General features: G+C 41.4%; 1 protein-coding gene across 1 annotated transcript in view; it reads left to right on the top strand.

Annotated features, from left to right (window-relative positions):
• The window catches only part of GRB2 (growth factor receptor bound protein 2), a 56,920-nt gene extending 41,288 nt beyond the window's left edge, over window positions 1–15,632 (top strand). The window contains exons 3-6 of the mRNA XM_033139295.1: window positions 6,575–6,672; window positions 10,296–10,418; window positions 12,604–12,772; window positions 14,357–15,632. Coding sequence (XP_032995186.1) covers window positions 6,575–6,672; window positions 10,296–10,418; window positions 12,604–12,772; window positions 14,357–14,542 — 576 coding nt within the window. The 3' untranslated portion in view covers window positions 14,543–15,632. The remainder of the gene's footprint in view (window positions 1–6,574; window positions 6,673–10,295; window positions 10,419–12,603; window positions 12,773–14,356) is intronic.
• The last annotated feature ends 7,019 nt before the right edge of the window (window positions 15,633–22,651 follow it).

Here is a 22,651-nt window from a genome sequence, read left to right as displayed (position 1 = left end):
TATGGACAAACCTCATATTGAGTGATGTTAGATATCTGTTGGAATATTCTGTTCATTCAGTTCCAATGGAGCATTTTACACCACTTTTTAAATAATAAGACTATGTAAGCCAAAATGTTTGAGCTCAAGTATGTGTCCTGATTTTTGAAAAGTATGGAGGAAGCTTGAACATACTCTTTTTATTACTGGTTTCGGCCCAGTATACCTGAAGGAGCGTCTCTACCTCCATCATTCAGCCCGGACAGAGTTCCACTTCCAAGGGTCTTCTGGTGGTTCCCTCACTGCAAGAAGTAGGCTAAAGTTACAGGGAAGCAGGCAGAGGCCTTCTCGGCAGTGGCGCCCTCTCTGTGGAACGTCCTCTCATCAGATGTCAGGGAAATAAAGAATTACACAACTTTTAGAAGACATCTGAAGGCAGCCCTGTTCCGGGAAGTTTTTAATGTCTGACATTGTATTATTTTTTTATTTTTTGCTGGAAGCCGCCCAGAGTGGCTGGGGAAACCCAGTCAGATGGGCGGGATATAAGCAATAAAAATAGCATTATTATTATTATTATTAGTCTTGGTCAAATATACAAATCTTTAGATCAGGCATCCCCAACCTGTGGCCCTCCAGATGTTTTGGCCTACAACTCCCATGATCCCTAGCTAACAGAACCAGTGGTTAAGGATGATAGGAATTGTAGTCCAAAATATCTGGAGGGCCGAAGGTTGGGGATGCCTGCTTTAGATAGTCCTTAAGTTTGTGAAACACAGTATTTTGACTGAGCCCTTGTAAAGCAGGGAAGGTTAACTTTTTTTCCACCTGAGTACCGCATTGAAAGTCTACCACTCCAATGAGGTCCATATGCCCCGTCACAAAAACAGCTCCACGCTTCCCACCATTGTAGTGAGTGGTGTGATGAAGGGCACTGTATTTTGCTGTTCACAGATCTTTTGGTGAAGAATAAAAGGCAGCTTTTCCACTCCTCTCCATTGCAGTATTGCAATAGGGAGGAAGATACTTCCTTCTTCCTTACCTTGCAAATGTGTTCCTTGTTCCTTCCCTTTTTGTGCACTAGCACATCAGCACACAACAGGAAGAAGAGGAGCTTTTTGCAAGGTCAGGAAGAGATGCCTTTCAGAAGGTATCAATCGGTTTGGTGGTCCACTTGAAATGGCTTGGTGAGTTTGCTCTTGCTTGTGGATTTGCCACCCTTGTCTTAAAAAAAATATAGATCAAAGGGGAAAACAGTAGCTTCAGTAGTTTTCCCCGAATGCGTCTCTTTGAAGGGTTACATGTATGTCATTTTGATGACCAAAGAGTTGCTTTCTTCATACACTTTTATTTCACAGTTAAAACTAGGTCAGCAATATAGTCCCATGCATCTTAAACAATGACTTTTTAGAGCCATGTTTGAGGGTTTATAAAGGGTAAAGGGACCACTGACCATTAGGTCCGGTCGCGGACAACTCTGGGGTTGAGGTGCTCATCTCGCTTTATTGGCCGAGGGAGCCGGCGTACAGCTTCCGGGTCATGTGGCCAGCATGACGAAGGCGCTTTCTGGCGAACCAGAGCAGCACATGGAAACGTTGTTTACCTTCCCGCCGGAGCGGTACCTATTTATCTACTTGCACTTTGACATGCTTTCGAACTGCTAGGTTGGCAGGAACAGGGACCTATATATAGAAGCTGCATTTAGTGGCAAAGCGTGAATTGTCTTTGGTAGTTGCTTGGTGACATTAAGGGGAAATGGCTGGAAAGAGGCGGGGATATAGAAAGAACACATAAATTAGTCAATGGACAAACAAGCTCTTCACGTGGTTGTGCAAAGAAGATTATCATCAATGTCATCTGAAAGACTATTCAGATCAAAGTCACTTATATTGGCATGACCAATTTCAAAAGATGTGCCAAAGCATATGGAAAAGACAAATGCCTAAGAGCAGGGGTGGGGAACCTCTGGCCTGTGGGCCTAATTAGCCCTGGCCCGGGTCCCAGAATATGTGACACTGGGTGTGGGGCAGAACACAGCTCCAAAAGAGCCAAACAAGCACCTTTTGAAGCTGCGTTCTCATTGGGAGCACACTTCTTCATAGAGGTTCACTGTATCAGCTTATCAGCAGTTACAGCTAGCACCTTTGAAGGTGCCACATTATGTCAGTTAATGTAGCTCTTCATTCTTTTCTACATGTGTCCACTAAATAGTTTCAATAAATCCTCAACCATGGTGCTCCCCACCCCAATCAAAGTTGACCCATACTGGTGGGGAAGGCAAGTATCGACCCGATCCAGTTCGCAACCCCACCTAAGAGTTCTGAAGGTGCCGAGAAGGTAGATAGAGCTACATTAGTCCCATTATCGCATTCTTAGATATTTGATCAGTGTCAATTCCTGATTTGGTTACAGGAAGCTGAATGTGGTGATGGTATCTTGGTTTTAAGTGCACATGTTTTTGCTGAGAATTCTCAACCTCATTAATGTTGAACAGAAGTGGTAATCCCCCTAATGCAATACTATGATAGTACGGTAATTCTAGTGGGAAGGGAAGGGAAGGGGGAGAAGGCATTCAGACTACCAAACTTGGGAATGGTAGGAATTAATTTCAAGGAATTTGTGTACTGAGTTTAAAACAAAGGTTTAAGGACTTTAAAGATAATAGAAATTGATGAGCTTCTTAAGTTCTAGTTGGGTCCATCTGTAATGCATGGCTAACACTTAAACTGCGTAGAAAACATAATAGAAGCATGTTCAAGTGACTGCAGGGCCGGGGGTCCACATCACCTTGGTTTATGAAGGGACTGTGCCATTCTACATTATTATGAATTTATGTGGTCTGTAACTCAGCTGCCTGGGGGGGAAGCACCAGCTTTGTGCATCCCAGCTACAGACTTCGTTAAGTTTCTAGCAACCAAACAATTGACAATCACAGTGGCTTGGCATGTTCGTTTATTTTCCCAGCAGGAACTTAAAATATATGGGGAAGAGATTGAGGTGAACAAGAAGAGGTGCAACCACTGACTTCCTACCAGGCCAGTCACCCAGGTGAAAAGGAAAGGGGCTTTAAACCTCTCACTCTGACACTTGGAATGCTTTTAGCAGATACCAGTGTAAGCACAAGTTAGGTTTCGATTAAATTTAGACCTTCTCTGGCCTAATTTCATGTCATGAGAAAGTTCTTGATGTTTTTACAAAATAGACTGGAAGCTTGTGCACACATTTGAGGTTGATGTAAACAAAAGGGAGGCTGTTGGGTTTTTAATAATAAGTAGCAGCAGTTTGCTGCTAAATGGTGCTCAGAGGTGGGAGGAAACAAGAATATACCAGGATATAACACGTACGATATGAAGAGTAAGGAAAAACTACCCGTGGTAAATAATTCAAAAATATAGTACTGTATATTCTGGTGTATAAGACTACTTTTTAATCCAGGAAAATCTTCTCAAAAGTCGGGGGTCGTCTTATACGCCGGGTGGAGAATCTGCGGTTGAGTATATCTCAAACTCTATATTTTAACTGGAAAAGTTGGGGGTCGTCTTATACGCCCAGTCGTCTTATGCGCCGGAAAATATGGTATGTACTTATTAAGCCGTAACATACTGTAGTTGCAAGTTTGGGCCCTGAGCAGACATTCTGAATTGGAAATGGGGAGCTGCTGTATATAGATTACTAGGACGTACCTAAGTATGGAGTGATATGTATGTTCCCTGAATAAATGCTGTATTCCTCAGTTTCACTGTTAAATGGAGATTGAGCTTCAAATAAGGAAGGATGTTCAGTCTTCTGTTTCCTTGATAACATCCTGAGTGCTGTAGCTAGTTAAAGAGGCTGGTGCTCTCAGACTGCTCACTGCACTCGCAGTAAACCAGCTCTTTGTCTCTTAGAATGTTCTGCTTCCTCTTTTTAAGAATTTTTCTTTTTCTTTTGGGGTGGAAGCTCATGGGAGTTAGCATGCATCTATGATGAGGGCTGAGCTGCTTAAAAGAATGACTGACTGCACTAAAAGATTAATAAAGTGGCACATGTGAGTGAAAGGAGCAGACAGAGATGAAACAGTGAATGGCTTTTTTGTTTGGTTTGTAATATCCAGGACAATGCATGACTCTAAAGAGAAGCAGTCAGAAGCTGGTGCTGATTTTCCCCAAGGGGTAATAGCTAAATATTTAATTGTAAATTTCTTTTCTGTTACTATCCCCTAATACGTTCTCAAGTTCTGTAGTGTAAGCAAGGATATTCTGTGCATTTCAGCTTTTTGTCTAGCTTAGTCCTAACAAACAATTTACTCCGATCCTTAATGAAGTAGAGAAACTACTGACAGAATATAGTGTACACCATTTAATGTTACTGCTTTTGTGATGTTTCAGAAGCAGCTTTGATATTCCCTAAATACTTTCAGCATTGGTAATATTTCCACACAGGTTGTCTTCCATGTAGGAAAAATATTACCGGTATATGTTCACACCCGTCAGTCTTAGGAGACAATGGAGGAGTGCTTCTTTAGAGGTGAAGTCAAACTTATTTGTTGAAAGGTTATAGCGCCTGCTATGGCTGTAGAAACCAATACGGGAGCAACATGTTTTGTTGCAGCTGGAGCAGATGAAGGCATCCAGTTGTGGTGCTGCAGATGCACCATGGCATTTCTTCTCTCTGTGCTCCTCCCAGCAGTCAGTCCTCCTCTGGTTGTTGCTATGGATGCACAACCTGTCTGTCTCCAGGCACTGTTGTGGTCTGCAAGGGATTCCCACACGGAAGGGATCGGGGTTGATGTTGCCAGCCTTCATGTTCACACATGAGCAACACTACACAATCAAAGCCCTTGGGCCTAAAATTAACAAAATTAGTAAGTTTTTGATGCTGTCTGAATGATAACACACTTAAATCAGATGATCTCACTGTGGTGAACCTGGGCAATGCAGAAAATATATTATGCTTTAGAGGTTTTGGTGGTCTTTGCAGCAAAAAGGTTGATTTGAAGAACAAGCCACCACTTGGTTATGGAGGAACAAGGGAAGAGTGCCCCCAGAACCCTTTAGTAGGGTGCACCAGCACAGTGCTTGTTTGCATGAAACTATAGTTAATTTAAAACTGTGATTAATGTGGTGTGGAAATTGGGCCATTGTCTAGTTTGGTCTGAGAACCTCTCGTGATTTTTCAAGCTATTGCAGAAAAAGCTGTCCTTTCTGTTTCCATGGAGACAGCTGGGCATGAATTGATAAGAGTTCTCTTATCAAACTAGGAATCTGACAGGCTGCAGTCCAGAACTCCCTTACTATTTCTGCAATAGGAGGGTAGATACAGACTTAAGGCATAGCAGTCTTGGTTCAAGTGTAGCTGCTAAAAATATCCTTCCTCTCAAGCACAAATGTTCTCGCATAAAAGAAACAGTTGCTTTACTTCCCATCAATTTTGTTAGATTCATTACTGACTTGGCTTTCAGCTCTGTAGGAATTTTCACTACACGTCTAGTGCCTACAAAGAGAAGTTCTCTTCCTAGATTGATGAAAATGTTTGGCTTCCAGATTTCTGCTGATGCAGTGCATTTTTATACAGGGGAAGCTTTATTGTGTTTTATATCTCTGTGTGAGAAATGGTATAGAGTATGGCATGTGTGGACACCAGTGTTTGCTATACCATGTAAATATTAACAGGAGGTCTGAAATCATTAATAAATTACTGCAATCAGCTAAAATTACCAGATTTAAAATGAGCATATTAAGCGGACTTTAGAGTTGTGCCCTGTGAAGTTGTATTTAGTGTTTATGTCTTAATTGTTTACTATCTGTGTTCATCGCTACTCTTATTATGTGGCTGTTCAATAAAAAGGCCCTCTTTAAATTTTCATAGAAATATATTGTGTTTCTTATTCCATATAAGCAAATTAGCTAATAAACAAAGCATCTTAATTGGATGTCACTATCCCTTCAGTTGGAGTACATTGATTTGGGAAGAGCTTGTCACATGTATAGAGACAAGGTTGGACTATTCTGGCTTCATGGGAGTGAGATGAGGGCCACAAATGTGTGTGGAGTTCTTCTTCATCTGCAGAAACGCCCATGTTTCTTTTTGGATGATACAGACCCCCCAATGGAAAACAGAAGTATGAGCTGCTTTAAGACTTGAAACAGCTCTAAGACAATCTTAATAGGAGAAGTGGATCAAATACAAAGCTGATTGAAGGGTAAATTTAAAAAGAAACCAGTTATAGGCTTTCAGATTTGAAGTACACAGTATGATTCAACAATGGCTGTAATAGACTATAAAATAGCTTTGTGTAGATCATGTGATGGATTTTTAAAGGTAATAGAGCTTAGCATTGGAGGTAGCTGACATACCAGTGCCTGGTCCTCCTAGGAGACAAAATACACGCTCTCTTTAACACAATTAATTCCATATTTCATAGCGAGTGTAAGAATATGGTTTGACTTTGAAATGTCTACAGAATGTAGTTTGACTTGGTCTAATTTACTTTTCAGCTACTGGAGTAGGGTAAGAGTGCTTTGAAACTATCTGGCTTTTCATAAAGTAGGCTTAAATTAGAGTATCAACATCATGCTATCCGGAAATGTAAATTTGTGTTTCTTTAATCCCCTCCCAGGTTTTGAACGAAGAATGTGATCAAAATTGGTACAAGGCGGAACTCAATGGCAAAGATGGCTTCATTCCCAAAAATTATATTGAAATGAAACCACATCCGTAAGTAAAGTACCATGACTTCTGTGTGTGACATTATGCTTAGGGCCAAATTCTGGCTAAGCTCATTTGCAGTTCTGGTAGTTGTCAATGCAGGAAGGATATCTCCAGAAAACTTTTTCATTCCCATGAGAGCCATCAATCTTCTGACCATATTTTGGATAGCAGGGATGCCATCAATGCAGGGGTTGTAGTGCCAGTTGTTGACATTGGCAGCAACAAAATGGATCACGTGAACTGTATTCCCACTCAGTACACTCCCTGTGAGTCTTGCAAAATCAACAGTAAAGCCCAGGTTGTTGGCTTTTGTTGCAGTTTGAACAGGCTTCACCCAACATAACATTTGATTCTGCTGTAGTAATGATCAGGCTTTAACTGTTCAAAAGGAAACCTTTGCGAATGGTACATACTTCATTAGTGTAAAGTTATTTCCTGTCTGTTTTCCCCTTCACCAAAAAGATTCTTTTTCTTGGTGAACTTACTAAAAATCTTTGTATATTCTATACTAGATGTGTGGTCCTTACTAGTCAGTATTTCCTGTAAAATATTACCGCTGACAGCTTATTAAATGTTTAGTTCTTTCTTTCCATTGATATCAGGCAATCGTTCACTATATTAAGTACTACTTGGTCTCAATACTGAGGATATGTAATGAAGACAAGTTCCCATTCACTAAGCTGTGTATACACATTCTGTTGGGCCTGTGCCGAGAAACTTACACAGTATTTTTTGTAAAATCTCAGGCCTGAAACCCTTTCACTAAACAATAGTTCCAATTGAAATGTAATTTTGAAACCCACCTTTGCCATTCATTCTCGGATTTTGCTGCTTATAGTTTACCAGTTTTGCTCCATCTCAACAAATACTTCTAATTCTTCTAGTCTGCAGGCTACCCTTTGTCGTCCTTTCCATTCATTTCTACTTTCTCACTTGCTGCCTTCTTGAAGAGAGATAACATAAGCAAAAACCTGTCCTAAAGAGCTTACAATCTAAACAGGGGCAAGGTTAATAGGAGAGGACTTTGTGCAAATCTAGTCATAGTTACTTAGGCTTAATTTCAATATAGGGTCATTCTAAGGCTGCCAGCCAATTAAAGAATTTTACTCTATTAATCATCACTGTTTCAAGCAGTTAATTGGTTGGATTTGAACTTTTTTATGTTTTCCAAAACTTCAGTACAGGTGTCCCTTTGAGACACTGAATGAAATTTCACAAATGTAGGAAGCAAATAAGCAAGAATAAACCTTGGCTACAATTTGTGGTTGGTGAGCAGAGAGCTTAACCATGAGTCCCAGTTTGGACAACATGTTACAACAAACCTTGGCTTAGCTCAGCATTGGGCATCAATAAAAAGAACTGCAAAAGAGTGAAGCAACTGCAAGCTCCTCTCCAGGAATTCACATGATCATATAGTTTTGCTAACTAACAAGACTTTAGGGTCATATTCTAAGGTCCTTTTCACTGCTGGTGCTCCAGTTGTAGAATGCCTTTTCTGTAAAGGCTCACTGGGCACCTATTTGGTATTCTATTGGCACCTTATTTGCCCTTGCTTTTCATCTTACCAAAATATTTGAGTGTTATCAAACACTTGTTTTCATGTCATTCATTTTATCTTGGGACTCAGCTACACAGCTGCAAATAAAACGTTTTAAATATTTTGTGCATTATACAAATGTGTCACTAGACTGTGACAATTTTCACTGCGTTTTTTTATATGTGTGTAGATTCCACCTTGGTGTTAAGCTGTTGCTGGATTTATTCTGTTTTGGAAGTTGTGTTTCCCCCTTTTAGGGTTATCTATAACAATTGCCTCTTGATATATTTATGGACTACAGATCCCCAACACCTTACCTCAGGATATCTCTGGTTATCAGGAGGAATGGCCTTTAGGCATTACAAGTTGGCAAAGAGAGTTGCCCTGTTAAAAGAAGTTGAACACATTACACAATCAGTGCAGGTTACTTTGTCCATTAGTAAACAACAATGTTCGGTTTTGAATTGATTGACTCCTGTAATAAGGAAGCATGCTTAAATTACATTCTATTGATACGTTTCACATGTGAATGTGAAACAAATTGAGCTCTCAATAACATAGCTCCATAGTAACTGGCCGCAAACATTTTCAGAGGCCGAAATTGGGGTTGCTGAGTTTCTGAAGCAGAAATCCAGGGCAACGTGTACATGGAAAGGGAGAAATGAAACCTTGCTAAGACACTGGCCATGAACCGCAGACCTGCAAATGCACCTAGGCTTTTGTTTTCTTGTAGGAGTTGCTAACAGTTTGGGATGTAGTTTTCTGACCAAACCCGACAATGCAGGCAGTCTAGAATGCATGCAGAGATCTGCACATAATGCAAACTTACGACTCATGCTTCTTTTGTCTGAATCACTACTCTGCTTACAGAAAAGTTCTGTGTGCTTCTGGAAGAATAAGCCATATAATACAGCCAATATAAAACCAAAGTCTGTTTTGTGGCAATTGCAATACTGTATCTGACATGTGTAAGTGGAATCAGATGAACAGATGCAGCTCTCATGACATAAGGCCGGGAATCAATCCACCAACCTTGTGTGTTTCCCATTGCTTCCGGCAAGAGCCAGATTTTTCTAACTACTAAGAAGTATCAGTGACAAGAGTCTGAGTTATTGACAGATCTTGCAGTGGAAAGCACAGAGAGGCATTAATGCAACATTTGTGAAGTGCTTTCTAGTGTTTGAGGCACTTAACGTGCACTATCTAGTAATCCTTACAATTCTGTAAAGTCAGTATTATCCCCCATATTGCAGTTGTGGGACAGAGGACTGAGGCTGAGAAAGAGGCTTGCCTAAATCCAAGTAATGACTTCATGATGGAGGCAAACATTTCTGATTTCAGACTTCCTTACTTGTAGCAGAGTCTCCTTTAGCCATTATACCAAATTGTCTCTAAGTGTTTGAGATGGGTTTGTGTGATCTACCTTCCAAAATGGTTTTCAGTGTGAATAGCCCTAAAGGCACTTGTAAACTCAAACCATGTTCCCCCAAATGCCATTAATCATGGGGCTTAGATTCAGTATATGCAAAACAAAGCTTTCTTAGGTAGCAACAATAGCGGGCACCCATAAATGGTGCAAAATCTTATCTGCCCTAATAGTCACTATTCTGGATTTGCTAAAAGTAGTGTGAGTGTGGTTTATTTCAATGGGGATGCTTGCTGTCGGGAATCTGAAGTAAAGAAATTAAATCACTACAAATAATTTTAAAGGATGGGAGAAGTTCCCTAAGAATCTATAACTTGTTAATCCTGAATTTCATTGTTTCAGCCAAATTCTCTTGCCTCTCTTCCTATAATGCAGTGGTTAAAAGCCTTGGAAATGGCAAAAATTGCTAAATCAAGAGACGTTGAGGAAATTGACTTTTTTAATGAAGTGGTATCTATTACTTGCTGGAACTTTATGTATTTATGTAATCTCCAGTTTTATATCACTCCAATCTTTTAAATTACTTTTTAAAAACATTATTTAAGTGCAGCCTCATGGAACAGTTCAATTGATTATACCTGTCAGATTACTTCCCAGCTATGAACATATCCAAACTTGCCTTTTTGGAGTTTGAATTATGCTTAATTTTCAACTATGTTTGCACAGGTGGTTTTTTGGGAAGATCCCCCGAGCAAAGGCTGAGGAGATGTTGGGCAAACAGAGACATGATGGTGCCTTCCTCATAAGAGAGAGTGAGAGTGCTCCCGGGGACTTTTCTCTCTCTGTCAAGTAAGTGTTGCATTATAGTTGGTTGATAAACACGTTCTGCACTTAAACTGCAGGTGCAATAAGCCTGTTTGAATTATTCTTATTTCTGCCATAAAATCTAGTCCTTGTTTCCCTGACTACAAAACTTGAAATGTTGGTGCAGTAACTTGACTATAGTTTTTTTTTTTTTTTAAAGTGGGCTGCAAGTGATATATGGGGACGCTTATTGGTTGTCCTGCTTTCTTTTCTCTTCTCTCCCTCCACCCCTGCCCATCTTGCTTTTTAGTGCTTTTCTTCTCAAATCTCAGGCATTTTGCTATTGGGGCTGGTAAAGTTGTAAAATGCTTTTCAAATATATATAATCCTTCGTAATACCCTAGGAAAATCACTGTTAACTCCTGGATTCTACACTTTTTAAGGGTCTTTGTGTTCATTAAGGGCCTTCTCAGTAGTGGCACCCGCCCTGTGGAACGCCCTCCCACCAGATGTCAAAGAAAAAAACAACTACCAGACCTTTAGAAGACATCTGAAGGCAGCCTTGTTTAGGGAGGCTTTTAATGTTTAATAGATTATTGCATTTTAATGTTCTGTTGGAAGCCGCCCAGAGTGGCTGGGGAAACCCAGCCAGATGGGCGGGGTATAAATTATTATTATTATTATTATTATTATTATTATTATTATTATGAATTATCACCCGAATCTCTCATCTCAGAAGGTATCTTTCAGCAACTTGCATGTTTCCAAATAAGGTGCTGTTGCCACCTTGGCTCTAATCGCCTTTTGTAAATAATTATTAAACTCTAGCTACATGAATTGATACTGTACAAATAGAAAACCCAATGTACCTTGCTGAGTCCTTCTGCATCGCTTTGCCCTTCCAAACGCTACCATGCAATCTCCCAGATAGTTTTGTATTGTAAGGGGGAGGCTTTCTTGACTATGCACATATGTAGAAGTTTGGTGCTTTTGTTCTAGACTCTGTGAATAGTCCTCAAGTGTTTCTTTCAGTCTTCTTCTCCTACATTGTAATAGATCAGCTTTGGTACAAATGAAAACCTGCTGGGAATAATTAAACCAAGATATTAATAGAATGTTCATTCTAATAGTTTATTATACCTTTACTATAAAATCAGCATATGTATTTATTAGCAGTGGTAATCAGTGACACATACTGACTTCTCATAGCACAGTACTGCCACCTATCGTTCAAGAATCACTGAAATCCATATTTGCCTAGAACCGACAATAGGTCCTGTTAGCTTAGAGCAATGCAGAGGGGGGTGGGAACTCAGCACTTGCCTCGCTGGCATGGATTAACATTGTGCCTCACTTCATGTCAAAGGAAAATGGCTAACTAACCTCATTATCTGAAGCCTCAGAGGTCATTCCCATTGACTATTAGGGTGAAAGCAACAAACACCTATAAACTGTAGTTATTATTTAGTAGAATTATTTGCAAGCATAGTGGCCACTTCTGAGGGGATAAAGCCTGCCAAATTTCAGGCACAGCTGCAAAGCTTTCTTTGTGAAATGCCTTTAAAGTGTGAAATCTTTCTTAAGGGTTTAATGTGCTTGTGCTTGGATGAACATAATATACAATGTAGAACTTCCCCCAGATACGTTCCCTGCAAAATTTCAGAAGGGATAGATGCGGGGGTTAGGGAGTTACAAATGAAAAACAGTATTTAAGGTCTGGGGGTGGGGGATCTGTTCAGTATGCACCAAGGCCACAGAAAGTGCAAAGTTTATTATGTTCTTTTGGTATCCTATATCAAAAGGATATAGATTTGGAAATAAGAGGAGAGTCCTGGTAAAGTCATTCCCTGCTTGAAGATAGAACTGTCACTTACAAGCACCATCTTCTGCCTCCTCTCCTATTCTCTGCCTGGAGTTTACCATTTATGGAAGGCTTAAGTGAGGTTATTAAGAACACCTTAGGAGCCCTCCCAAGATTCCAGAGCCTTGGAGCTAGCCTGCTTCACCTTGGACCACCTCTGATCCAGTCTGTCTTGGGATTCTGAAGCAGTCCAAATACCTCCTCCTTTCCTTGGACTCATGCCTTGTCTGAGACTAATGCTCTGACTGTTAGCCTGTGTACATACAAATAAATGTTTGCTTTAGCAACAGCAGACAATAGTACCTGTCATGCATTGGCATACACATTAGAAGAATAAATAAAAGCCTGGGCATGTTCTTCTCTTTTTAGATTTGGAAATGATGTGCAGCACTTCAAGGTGCTTCGAGATGGGGCTGGCAAGTATTTCCTCTGGGTGGTAAAGTTCAATTCTCTGAATGAGTTGGTAGACTATCACAGATCGACCTCTGTCTCCAGGAATCAGCAGATATTTCTTCGAGACATTGAGCAGGTGCCTCAGGTAAAGGAGAATGAGTGAAGTTCTGCCTCATTTCCATCTTCAAATGTTCTATAGTATTCAGTAATAACCTTACGCAAATCTGTGTTTAAATTTTAGGGGATTTTACAGTTTGGAGTATAAGCACAATTCTAATACCTGCTATATATTTTGGAGCATTCTTTGTCCACTGTGTATTTAGCCACCTCTTAAGATATTGTAAACAAATTTTGCACAATGGTTCCTGAGATCAAGGAGCAAGTTTTCATCTCTTTTGGGATACAAATGGGCACCATTCTGAATCAAGATGGCACACTCAACTTTTCAAAACTGCACTGATACTTGGGTTTCTTATAATTCCTGAGCAAGGCCGGGTATGAGGCTGCTGGTTTATAATATTTATTACTTCAGTGCCTTTCTTTCCTGGCTAAGGATACCACACTTAGAAAATGTACAAAACTCCCTGCGATACAAGGCTTCCAGGCTGTTGTGTGTATTACACACACACACACACAGAGAGAGAGAGAGAGAGATTCAAGTTAAAACATAATTAGCACAATACTGTCAAGCAGAAGGCTGAAATAAAAAGATCCATCTGGTGGTGGGTTGCCCCATATCCCATCCCACACAATTGCCTACGGCCCCCTGCCACAGTAGAGGCAACAGTAGTGAGAACTGGGCAGAGAATTTCCTTATGTGAGGCTTCATTTTGCTCTCATTAGCACTGGCTGCAATTCAGTTTGCTCATATGATTGGCTGAATAAAAGAAAAAACACCCACCACCACAAATTATCAAAAGTTGACACAAGGTGAACTTCCTGGGGGAGGCTGTTCCAAATATGCGGTGCTGCAGCCGATAAGGTGGTATCGCCACCCACCTAACTTTGAATGGTAGGAAGCAAAGTTGCATCTCTGAGGGTGAACACAGGATATGGGCAAGCTCACATGGAAGGGTCAGGTCATTTAGGGCTTTAAACAGCCAGTGTTTGGAATTGTGTATAGCTTACCCTGGATACTACTGAGCAGCTTCTGAAAAGTTTGCAAAGGCAGCCTCTCATACAGTGCATTGCAATAATCCAATAGGGTACCCTCCAGACATTGAACAGCAACTCTCACCAAACCATTGGTCAGATATAACGGGGGTTGTATTTCACATTGGCAACTCCTGCAGGAGTCTAATCTCAAGTTTGCCAGTACATGGGTAACACTACTAGCTAGAGTCTCTGCCAATGAAGGGTCATGACTAGTCCATCAAGCTTAACTGGTGAAAGGCACTGCAGTGAAAATGCAGATTTGGCAACACCTGCCAAAGTGTTTACCTGATTCTTTAGTGAGTAGTGTACTCTTTCAATGCTGGTTCATTGGTAGGCAAAAAACAGGACTCAAGAAAAACAAAACAGTTTTTGCATTAATGTAAGTGTATATTAATTTTACGTGGTGTACTCTATTTTTAAAAATCAGTAGAAGCCAAATTGGTAGATTCACCCAAGGGCTGGGCAACTGGATCTAGGCAGGACTGGATCCAGAACTAGCTCACCATTAGCAGAAAATGAAAATTGGAGATGTGTAGAGCATTAATAATTCACCCTTCTTTTCTTTGGTCTGCAGCAACCCACGTATGTTCAGGCTCTCTTTGATTTTGACCCTCAAGAGGAAGGTGAGCTGGGCTTTCGCCGTGGAGACTTTATCCGGGTCCTTGACAATTCTGATCCCAACTGGTGGAAGGGAGCCTGCCACGACCAAACAGGCATGTTTCCACGCAACTACGTGACCCCAGTGAACCGGAACATCTAGAGCAAATTATTAAAGATTATTTAAGGAAACAGGAGAAACAGTACACATTCAGAATCTAAGTGCAGCCAGTGATCTCCAGTCATCAGGCCATAAATCTGAGTCACCTCTCTGCCGGAGAGGGAACACTTTTCCCACCCCGCTCAGTATGGAACTTTGTGGGGAGGGGACAGGAGAAGGGTCCAACTTGTGCGCCAAAACTTACCTTTTAAATTAAATAGCTATTAACAGATTTCTTCGGTTACTTCCGGGTGGCCCCTTTCGTTCGCTTGTCCTTTCTCCCCCAACGCTGACACACCAGTTCATCAGTGCATGAAGTTTTAATGCTATACGAAGTCCATGCCATGCCATTCAAGGAAGATAAGAGGGAGAAGCTCTGCTGGTGTTTGCTACTTATGCAAACGGCCTTCATGAAGGGACCGAGAAAGGAACCAAATCCACTACCCAGTTTAAAAGCAAAACACACACATGCCATATGCCAACTTTACTTTTGCCTTCAGTATTTTGCCTGGGTAAGATAGGGTCTTAATTCCTCCTACATACCCTCCCATCTGAAAACCCAGCTGCTTCAGAGCAAAGGGAAGAAGGTGGGGCTTTTACCCCACAGGTTGCAGGCTGTCGTGACAAATTCTCTGCTACGGCTAGATCATGCTCTCATTAACCATGACAGCTTTTAAAATTTGTTTAAGTGTGTGGTTGAGCACATGCTTCTATTTTTCCATTAGTGCCTTTCCCTCATTTCCTTATTCTTTTTTAAGTTAAAAGGACAGTCCAGAGCTTTCAGATTTTTTTTCCTGCTTTTATGTAAATATTTAAGGGGTTGAATGGGAGGGATGTAGCTTTATTATTAAATACGAAGCCTTCCATAAACCAGATGGAGCTTTAAAATGTGTATAAGCATCTGATATTCTTTATTACCAGGTGGGGAAAGACATAAAGTGTTCTACAAGAGGCAGGGCTAGGACCTGCAGCCAGGGGCCCTTGACAGAAAAGAGAGATTGCACCATTATGAAGAATGTGGCATGTTGTATGACGCTGCCATGTGGTGGAGACTGAATATTCTGGGATGTCCTGTGATACTTTAATTCCCCCCCCCCCAAAATATTACAGGGAGGCATCAAGAAATTGTGCTTAATTACACATTGGGTGCTTTCCAAGTATATAATTAAAGATGATGCTTAGTGATAAGCAGTTCAGTTCCCCTTTATAAACACACATACTATATATATTTATATATGAGAGACTGGGTCTCGATTAGAGTCGGTGACTTGTTCTCGAAAAGAGGGATCTGGTATCTTTATGCTTCAGATTTTCCCTGTCTCCACATGCCAGTGTTGGAGGAGTCGCATTTCTTCCAACTCACAGCAGGCTGCTGGGGGCTGTATTTCAATCTTATGTTCCCAGATAAAATTCACTAAAGCCATTCATAGTTTTATGAATGGTCTTGGACAGGGAAGAGCAACCTGCAGAGCTCTTTGTGCCAATACACACCTTATTTCCTTTTGCTAAGCCACATGGCTGAAACTTTCATCCCAACAACAACAGATCCCAAAGCTACCACAGATATCTTCTTTTCCGCCCAAATGGGGAAAATTCCTGTGTTGGCAGGTGCCTTTTTATATTAAGTGTTACAAGTGTGTTATTCCTGAGATGGACTCTGCCTTACACTTCCATTTCTCCCAGCAGATGAAAGAAAAAGCTACCCTGTAGCGTATTGATTTCTCACCCATTCCTTGCTAGCTGACTTTTTCTTTCCCTCTCCCCCATACTTTCTTCTTTCTAAAATGATTGGAAAAGGAATCTATGGCATTCTACACTTGGACCATTTGATTGTTTTCTTATTTTGGAATTGGTGTATATCATGCAGCCTTGCAGACATAATGTCTTGTGTGTATATATATATTAAAAAAAAATCAGTGTTTAAATAAAAAAGGCCTATGTACTTAATCCTTTAACTCAGCAGCAACATTTGGTAGTTAGTAATTAACTGTGAATAATAAATATACAACAAATTCTTCACTTGAATATCTGTCTTTTCTGTTCATTTAATGAACCATCAGCTAGTTTAGGGCTGCAGTTCTCCTAACTATCTCTACTGCAGGTAAGTGGGGTTAGGATTGCACCCTGAAAAAGTGATCCACAGAAGGTTCTGCATCTTCAGATAATTTGCTACCCACCCAAAATCTCACCTGTTCAGCATAGATTTCTGCTACATTATAGGTCAAAGTTTGGTGACAGCTAAAAGCTCAATATCCGCCATAAACGAAACATATAAAATAACACAATACTTCCCTTCAGCCATACAGTACGGACCTTAAATCTCACATCACTTACTGAAGAAACAGCCACGTGTAACACTTTCAGACTGCATCCTGGGCTGATGTGTCATATTGGATGGGAGGTTGAGGTGAGATTAATGAGGTTGAGGTGAGATTCTTCAGACTACGATAGGGCACTGGGGAGGGGAAAAGGATGCTGTATCCTAGACATGAAAGTTGCAGAACCTACCGGTATGTGTTTTCTGTTTAGAGTAATGGTTTAGCTGGTGGCCACCACAAACCCTCCCACTGCAAATGTGCTCACACACTTTCTGACTCACCGTCTGGTACAATTTTTTAATACTATATTCAGCCAGATATTTTAACATTTAATTTTAGTTCAATATTTATTGTAGAAAATCTGCCAGAGAAACCCTGACAGCCAAGACTGCCCCTGGACTGGGCCAAGCTGAAAGAACTCAGAATTTGACAATGCGCCCTTTGAAACTTGCGATAAGCTAAAAGCAAACCAGATCTCCTACATATTCACATGAACTTCTGACTAACATTGGTAACAAAACATTGGTAACGTAAAACTGTTATGTCTTAAGGCCATGGTTTTTGGACTCGTGTTGGTGCTTAGGCACTTGGTACTGCACTCCTTGCTCTCCTTTGGAACAGCTACTCTTGTCAAAGGCCGATTCTGGAATTCCCTTAGCATTTGCATAACTTGGGTGCATAAGCTGGGAGGGCTGCTTTTGGAAAGAGGGCTCTGCTGTCTGCATGGAGTTCATCCATTTTATCAGAACCCAAGACCATCCTGCCTAAGGGCTGGTCCACACTTCTGCTTGTCTGAGTGGTTTTCTGCTTCTCCTGTACTTCCTAGGCATGGGGTTGAGCATTTTTCTATTTCCCCTGACGTTTCCCCTGTAAAAACCCACTTTTAGTGCTGAATCAGAGCAAATGTCAATCCATGGAGAACCTTAAAAGATTGGGTTTTCCCATGGAAATGCGGCCAGACAAGCAGAAGTCTGGATGTGCCACAAAGAGCCATGTTGTGGAGAAAGCGACTGGGCTTGTACAATGTCAGTATTGCCTCCTTGTAGTTCTTCAGAGTACGACACAATATTATGTTCTATCCCACTGCCTGGGGGCTGCTTTTTCTCTGTAAATTGCATGACCATGGGTTAAAAGTTCTTTGGCAGGATGGTATGGGTCTTAATCATTTTTGCACTTTTTTGTTTGTAGACTTCACACATTTTGCTGACTCTAAAAAAAATCCTGATAGCCGTGTTCTGCCCCGGTGGCTTTTCTTTTCTTGCTTGCATGATACTTCCATTAGTTATTTCACTATAATGTGGATCTGCATAGTCTCAAACTACGCATAAAGTATATGAGTTACAGCCTAGACTTCTTAAGCTGGTGCTACAAAACTGAGTTTGGAATTTTTAGAAGTATTCTGATTTAGGCAGCAATCTTAACCCCACTTACCTGAGAGTAGGTCCCATTGAATTCAACGAGACCTACTTCTGAGTAGATACAATTAGTATTGTACTTCAGTTAAAAAAAAAAAATAACTTTAGGAAATTTTGCAGGGGACATTTGACCCAAAGCCAGCAGAGCTATTGACCACCTAAGTTCACTAAGGTGGAAGAAGAAGATCTCAGATGAAGAGAAAAAATAGTTTGACCACATTTTTCCTGTCTCTTTCCCCTCTCCCGCCCCTGACTATTACTGATGTAATCTTTGTCTCTGTTCCATTTGTAAATGGGGCTCAATTTTGCATTCAAAACTCCTTTTTGAGGCAAATACAATTTCTCTAGATGTCACATTCTATCCAAGCTTTTATTTAAGAAAGAAAATCTGCATATTTGCCTGCTGTGCTGATTGCTGGCAAGCCATCAGCCATCAGAAGACATATGGCTCAAATTTTAAATCTTGGCTGTCGGTTAGCCTGCACTTCAAAAGCTCTAAATTTAGCCAATGAGTAACCACAGCAACAAACTTGCTATATATTCTTATCCAGTATTAAAACACACAGGTTAACTCACAGAGTGCTAACCTTTCTTGTGTGGGCTATGCATTTAAAATGCAATTTGATGCCTGTTTAGATACACTGGTACCTCTGGTTACAGATGGGATCCGTTCCGGAGCCCCGTTCGTAACCCGTGATGTGTGTAACCTGAAGCGCTGTGTCTGCGCATGTACACGACGCAATTCGGCGCTTCTGCGCACATGCGTGACGTCATTTGATGCATCTGCACATGCGCGAACCGCCAAACCTGGAAGTAACGGGTTCTGTTATTTCCGGGTTCGGTGCATTCGTAACCCGTGTTGTACGTATCCTGAAGCATTCGTAACAAGAGGCACGACTGTACTGTGTTTAAGAACTAACCTCTGGGAATAAGACCTTCCTCATTTCGCAGTTCAAAATTGCTGATCCTCCATTTTAGTTCCTTTTTATACTTTTCCATATGCAGTCTCCCCACCCACATCATTTATTATATCTGGTGAATGGGTGTATATAGGTGCCATTATTGTGGACATGTCTATCCAGCGAGCTCTGGGGAAATATAACATTGGCATATATAAAATGACAAAACTAGGAGGCAAAAAATCCTGCTGCTCTGTGAAAATATGACATTGGCATATAGAAAACTGACATAACTAGGAGATAAAAAAAAAATCCTGCTGCTGTTCAGCATGGACCTAAACTAACTACTGCATCATGAATTTTTAAACACTAAAGTTGTTGTTTTTCACAATGCGCAAGCCACTGAAAATGGGAGAGGATGTACATTAGAGCAGAGATAGGGGAATTTGTCCCAAGTTTTTTACTGCAACTCTCATGCTGCCATCACCACTGGCCATGCTGGTTGGCGATGAGGATTAGGGGAAAGGGCTACAATATCACTAGGCATAACTACTGAACAGCTAAAACCTTTGCATTTTATCTATTTGTCTCTATTTAGTGAAGGGATTGGTACTTTCAAATTGCTCTCCTTGATGGATAATTGCCTCTAAAGCAGCAACCACTGCATAAACAAAATTGGAAAGAACTTTATAAGTAGTATAAGTACTCCACCAAATCACAGATTAATAGGGATGCTAAGTAAAAAAAATTGTGGGTGCTGCAAGTGACGCTTATAAAACAGGCAAGCTTTTGCAGTTAAAATGCATGAAATCTGTGACTGCCTAAGGTCCAAAATTCATGTGACAATAAATTGGTGGGTCACCGTACTGGGTAAATTTGGATTTGTTGATTGCCATACCAAAAAGATTAGGGACTCAGTTATAGTCGTCGCAATAAAAGGTTTTGAATGTGTTATAATACCAGATGGCACTAGAGAGCAAAAAAGAGTTTATATGGATTTTTACATAGGCTTTTTTCTTCTTCTTTCATTGTAACGATTTAATTTCTGACTTATTTATATTGTTTTTAACTAGTGTCTAGGTCCACCCTAGGAATCATTCACATGAACTTGCCTTTGGAAGCCCTTCTCTAGGTGCTCGTGACTTCTAAGATTAGGTGGGTGGCTAAAAAAAGATGCTGCAAACTCAGTGGTGGCACCTGAGTTATGGAACTTCTGAGGCATGGGATACACCATACCTTTAAAGCACTCTTTCGTGTGACACATGGGTGGCCACACTAGAAGAAGAAGGGTTTGGATTTGATATCCCGCTTTATCACTACCTGAAGGATCATCGAAGCGGCTAACATTCTCCTTTCCCTTCCTCCTCCACAACAAACACTCTGTGAGGTGAGTGGGGCTGAGAGACTTCAAAGAAGTGTGACTAGCCCAAAGTCACCAAGCAGCTGCATGTGGAGGAGCGGAGATGTGAGCCCGGTTCCCCATATTACGAGTCTACCACTCTTAATTACTACACCACACTGGCTCTCTAGAGAATGGATGATGCACCAGCTCATGGATGGATAACCTGTGACCCTTCTAAAGTTGTTGGGACCTCAGCTGCCTTCATCTCTGATCATTGACTGTGCTGGCTGGAGCTAAACATAAAGAAAACCACAGGAGTCCAATTTCTTTATAAGGCTGTGTGTAGACACTTGCGGCGGAAGGGGGGGCGAGGGAGCGTACCACCTCCGGCACCATCGGGGAGGGGGGGTACCATTGTGGGCGCTCCCCGGACACGCGCTGCACACCCCCCACTGCCAGGCACCACGCTCCCGCAGGCGGTGCAACACGCCCCCAGGACGCATGCCACACCCCTGCGGGTGATGTGCCATGCCCCCAGGACACACCCCACACCCCACAGTGGCATGCCACACCCCTGGGACACACACCACGCCCCCAGGTAACATGCCACGCCCCTAGGATTCACACCACGCCCCCCAGGACGCACACCATGCCTCCAGGATGCGCGCCAGCCATGCCCCGTCTACTCTCTGCCCCCGGTGCAGCTTCACCACTGTGTGTAGAGCAGCAGTTCCCAACTATACTGCAGGGAGCACTTGGTGCTCCACAAAGCATCTCCAAGTGCTCCACGGAGAGATTGGAAATAAATAAAAATAAATAAATACGTGCCTTTGGCATAAGGGCGATGATTGTTCTCCATGATGAATTTTCTCTCCTGAAAAGTGCTCCACGACTCGAAATGTTTGGGAACTGCTGGCATAGAAGATAATTTTGATTTACATAATTCTTCATACAAAGCAGTAAGAATACAGATCTCCACAAGAGAACAGGTAGTAGTACCGTTTGACATAGTATAACTCCCAAACCATCACTAATTATGTCATAACATTGGTGAGCAGGATGGATTTTGTTTCACCACACATTCTGAGTGATTGCATCCCCCTTTTGTGGAAGCAATCACTTTTTAATGATGTCACTTTGGTCCACACAAAAGAGTACATGTAAAATGATACAGGTGAGATTTAGGAGTTGGTTTTGTGAAAGGTAATCTGCAACCTGCCTTAATCTTACATAAATGTACAGTCTGTTTTTCTTTATAATTAGTTCAAATGTTACTGCTTATTTTAAGTGAAAAATGTAAGGAGAAGGACAGAGAAGGAGGTGGTAAGTTCAAGGGCAGGCTTTTTCACGGTTGGGGGGGGGGTTGAGAAGGCAACCTGAGATGTCAGGTTCAGCAGGTGACTATATACCCTAAGCTACCCACTCATAGGTTCATAGGCTCATAGACTTGTAGAGTTGGAAGGGATCCTGACTGGGAGTCATCTATTCTAGTCCAATCCCCTGCAATGCAGGAATTTAAACAAACGTTCCCCCATGCAATTTGAAACCATACCAGACCTTGCTTAGCTTTGCAAATGTGCAAGCAGCAACAAATATTACCACTATTTAACACCCATCACGACACAAAGTAATGCAGATTCGCGTTTATTATGTGCCATTTATGTTGCGCCTACAAATTATGCCTCTGAATTTATGGAATGGTCTACGAATCCTGTATTTGGATACCAATCTTTAGAATGATTTAATAAGTTGAGCCAAAAATGAAATCGGTTTGGGGTGCCAAACTATTAAACTATTTAAAATATACAATAAACAGATTTGGAACAGGCAGCCAACCACGTACTTTTGTTTATGTGAAAGGAAGGGTGTGTTGTGCCCTTAGCATAAAAGCATTCTTTTGTTTCCAAGGAAACTCCAGCCCGGCGCCCTGTGAATTCTAATAAATATACATGGCCAGAATAAATTACTTTGCCCCCCCCCCCCCGGAGAACTCCATGCATACACGTATGTTTCCTTTACGTGCCTCTCGCTCTCCTTCCAAAGAGGGCTCCTCTATTCCAACACAATATCCCGCTACGGACTACATTTCCCAGAAGGCCGAGCAGCTATCACGTTTCTCGCGAGGGCAGCGTGAGGCC

The sequence above is a fragment of the Lacerta agilis genome, chromosome 2 (assembly GCF_009819535.1).
Source record: "Lacerta agilis isolate rLacAgi1 chromosome 2, rLacAgi1.pri, whole genome shotgun sequence".
Taxonomy (NCBI): Eukaryota; Metazoa; Chordata; class Lepidosauria; order Squamata; family Lacertidae; genus Lacerta; species Lacerta agilis.
The sequence above is the reverse complement of the archived record's forward strand: the minus strand, read 5'-3'. Positions and strand labels throughout refer to the sequence as shown.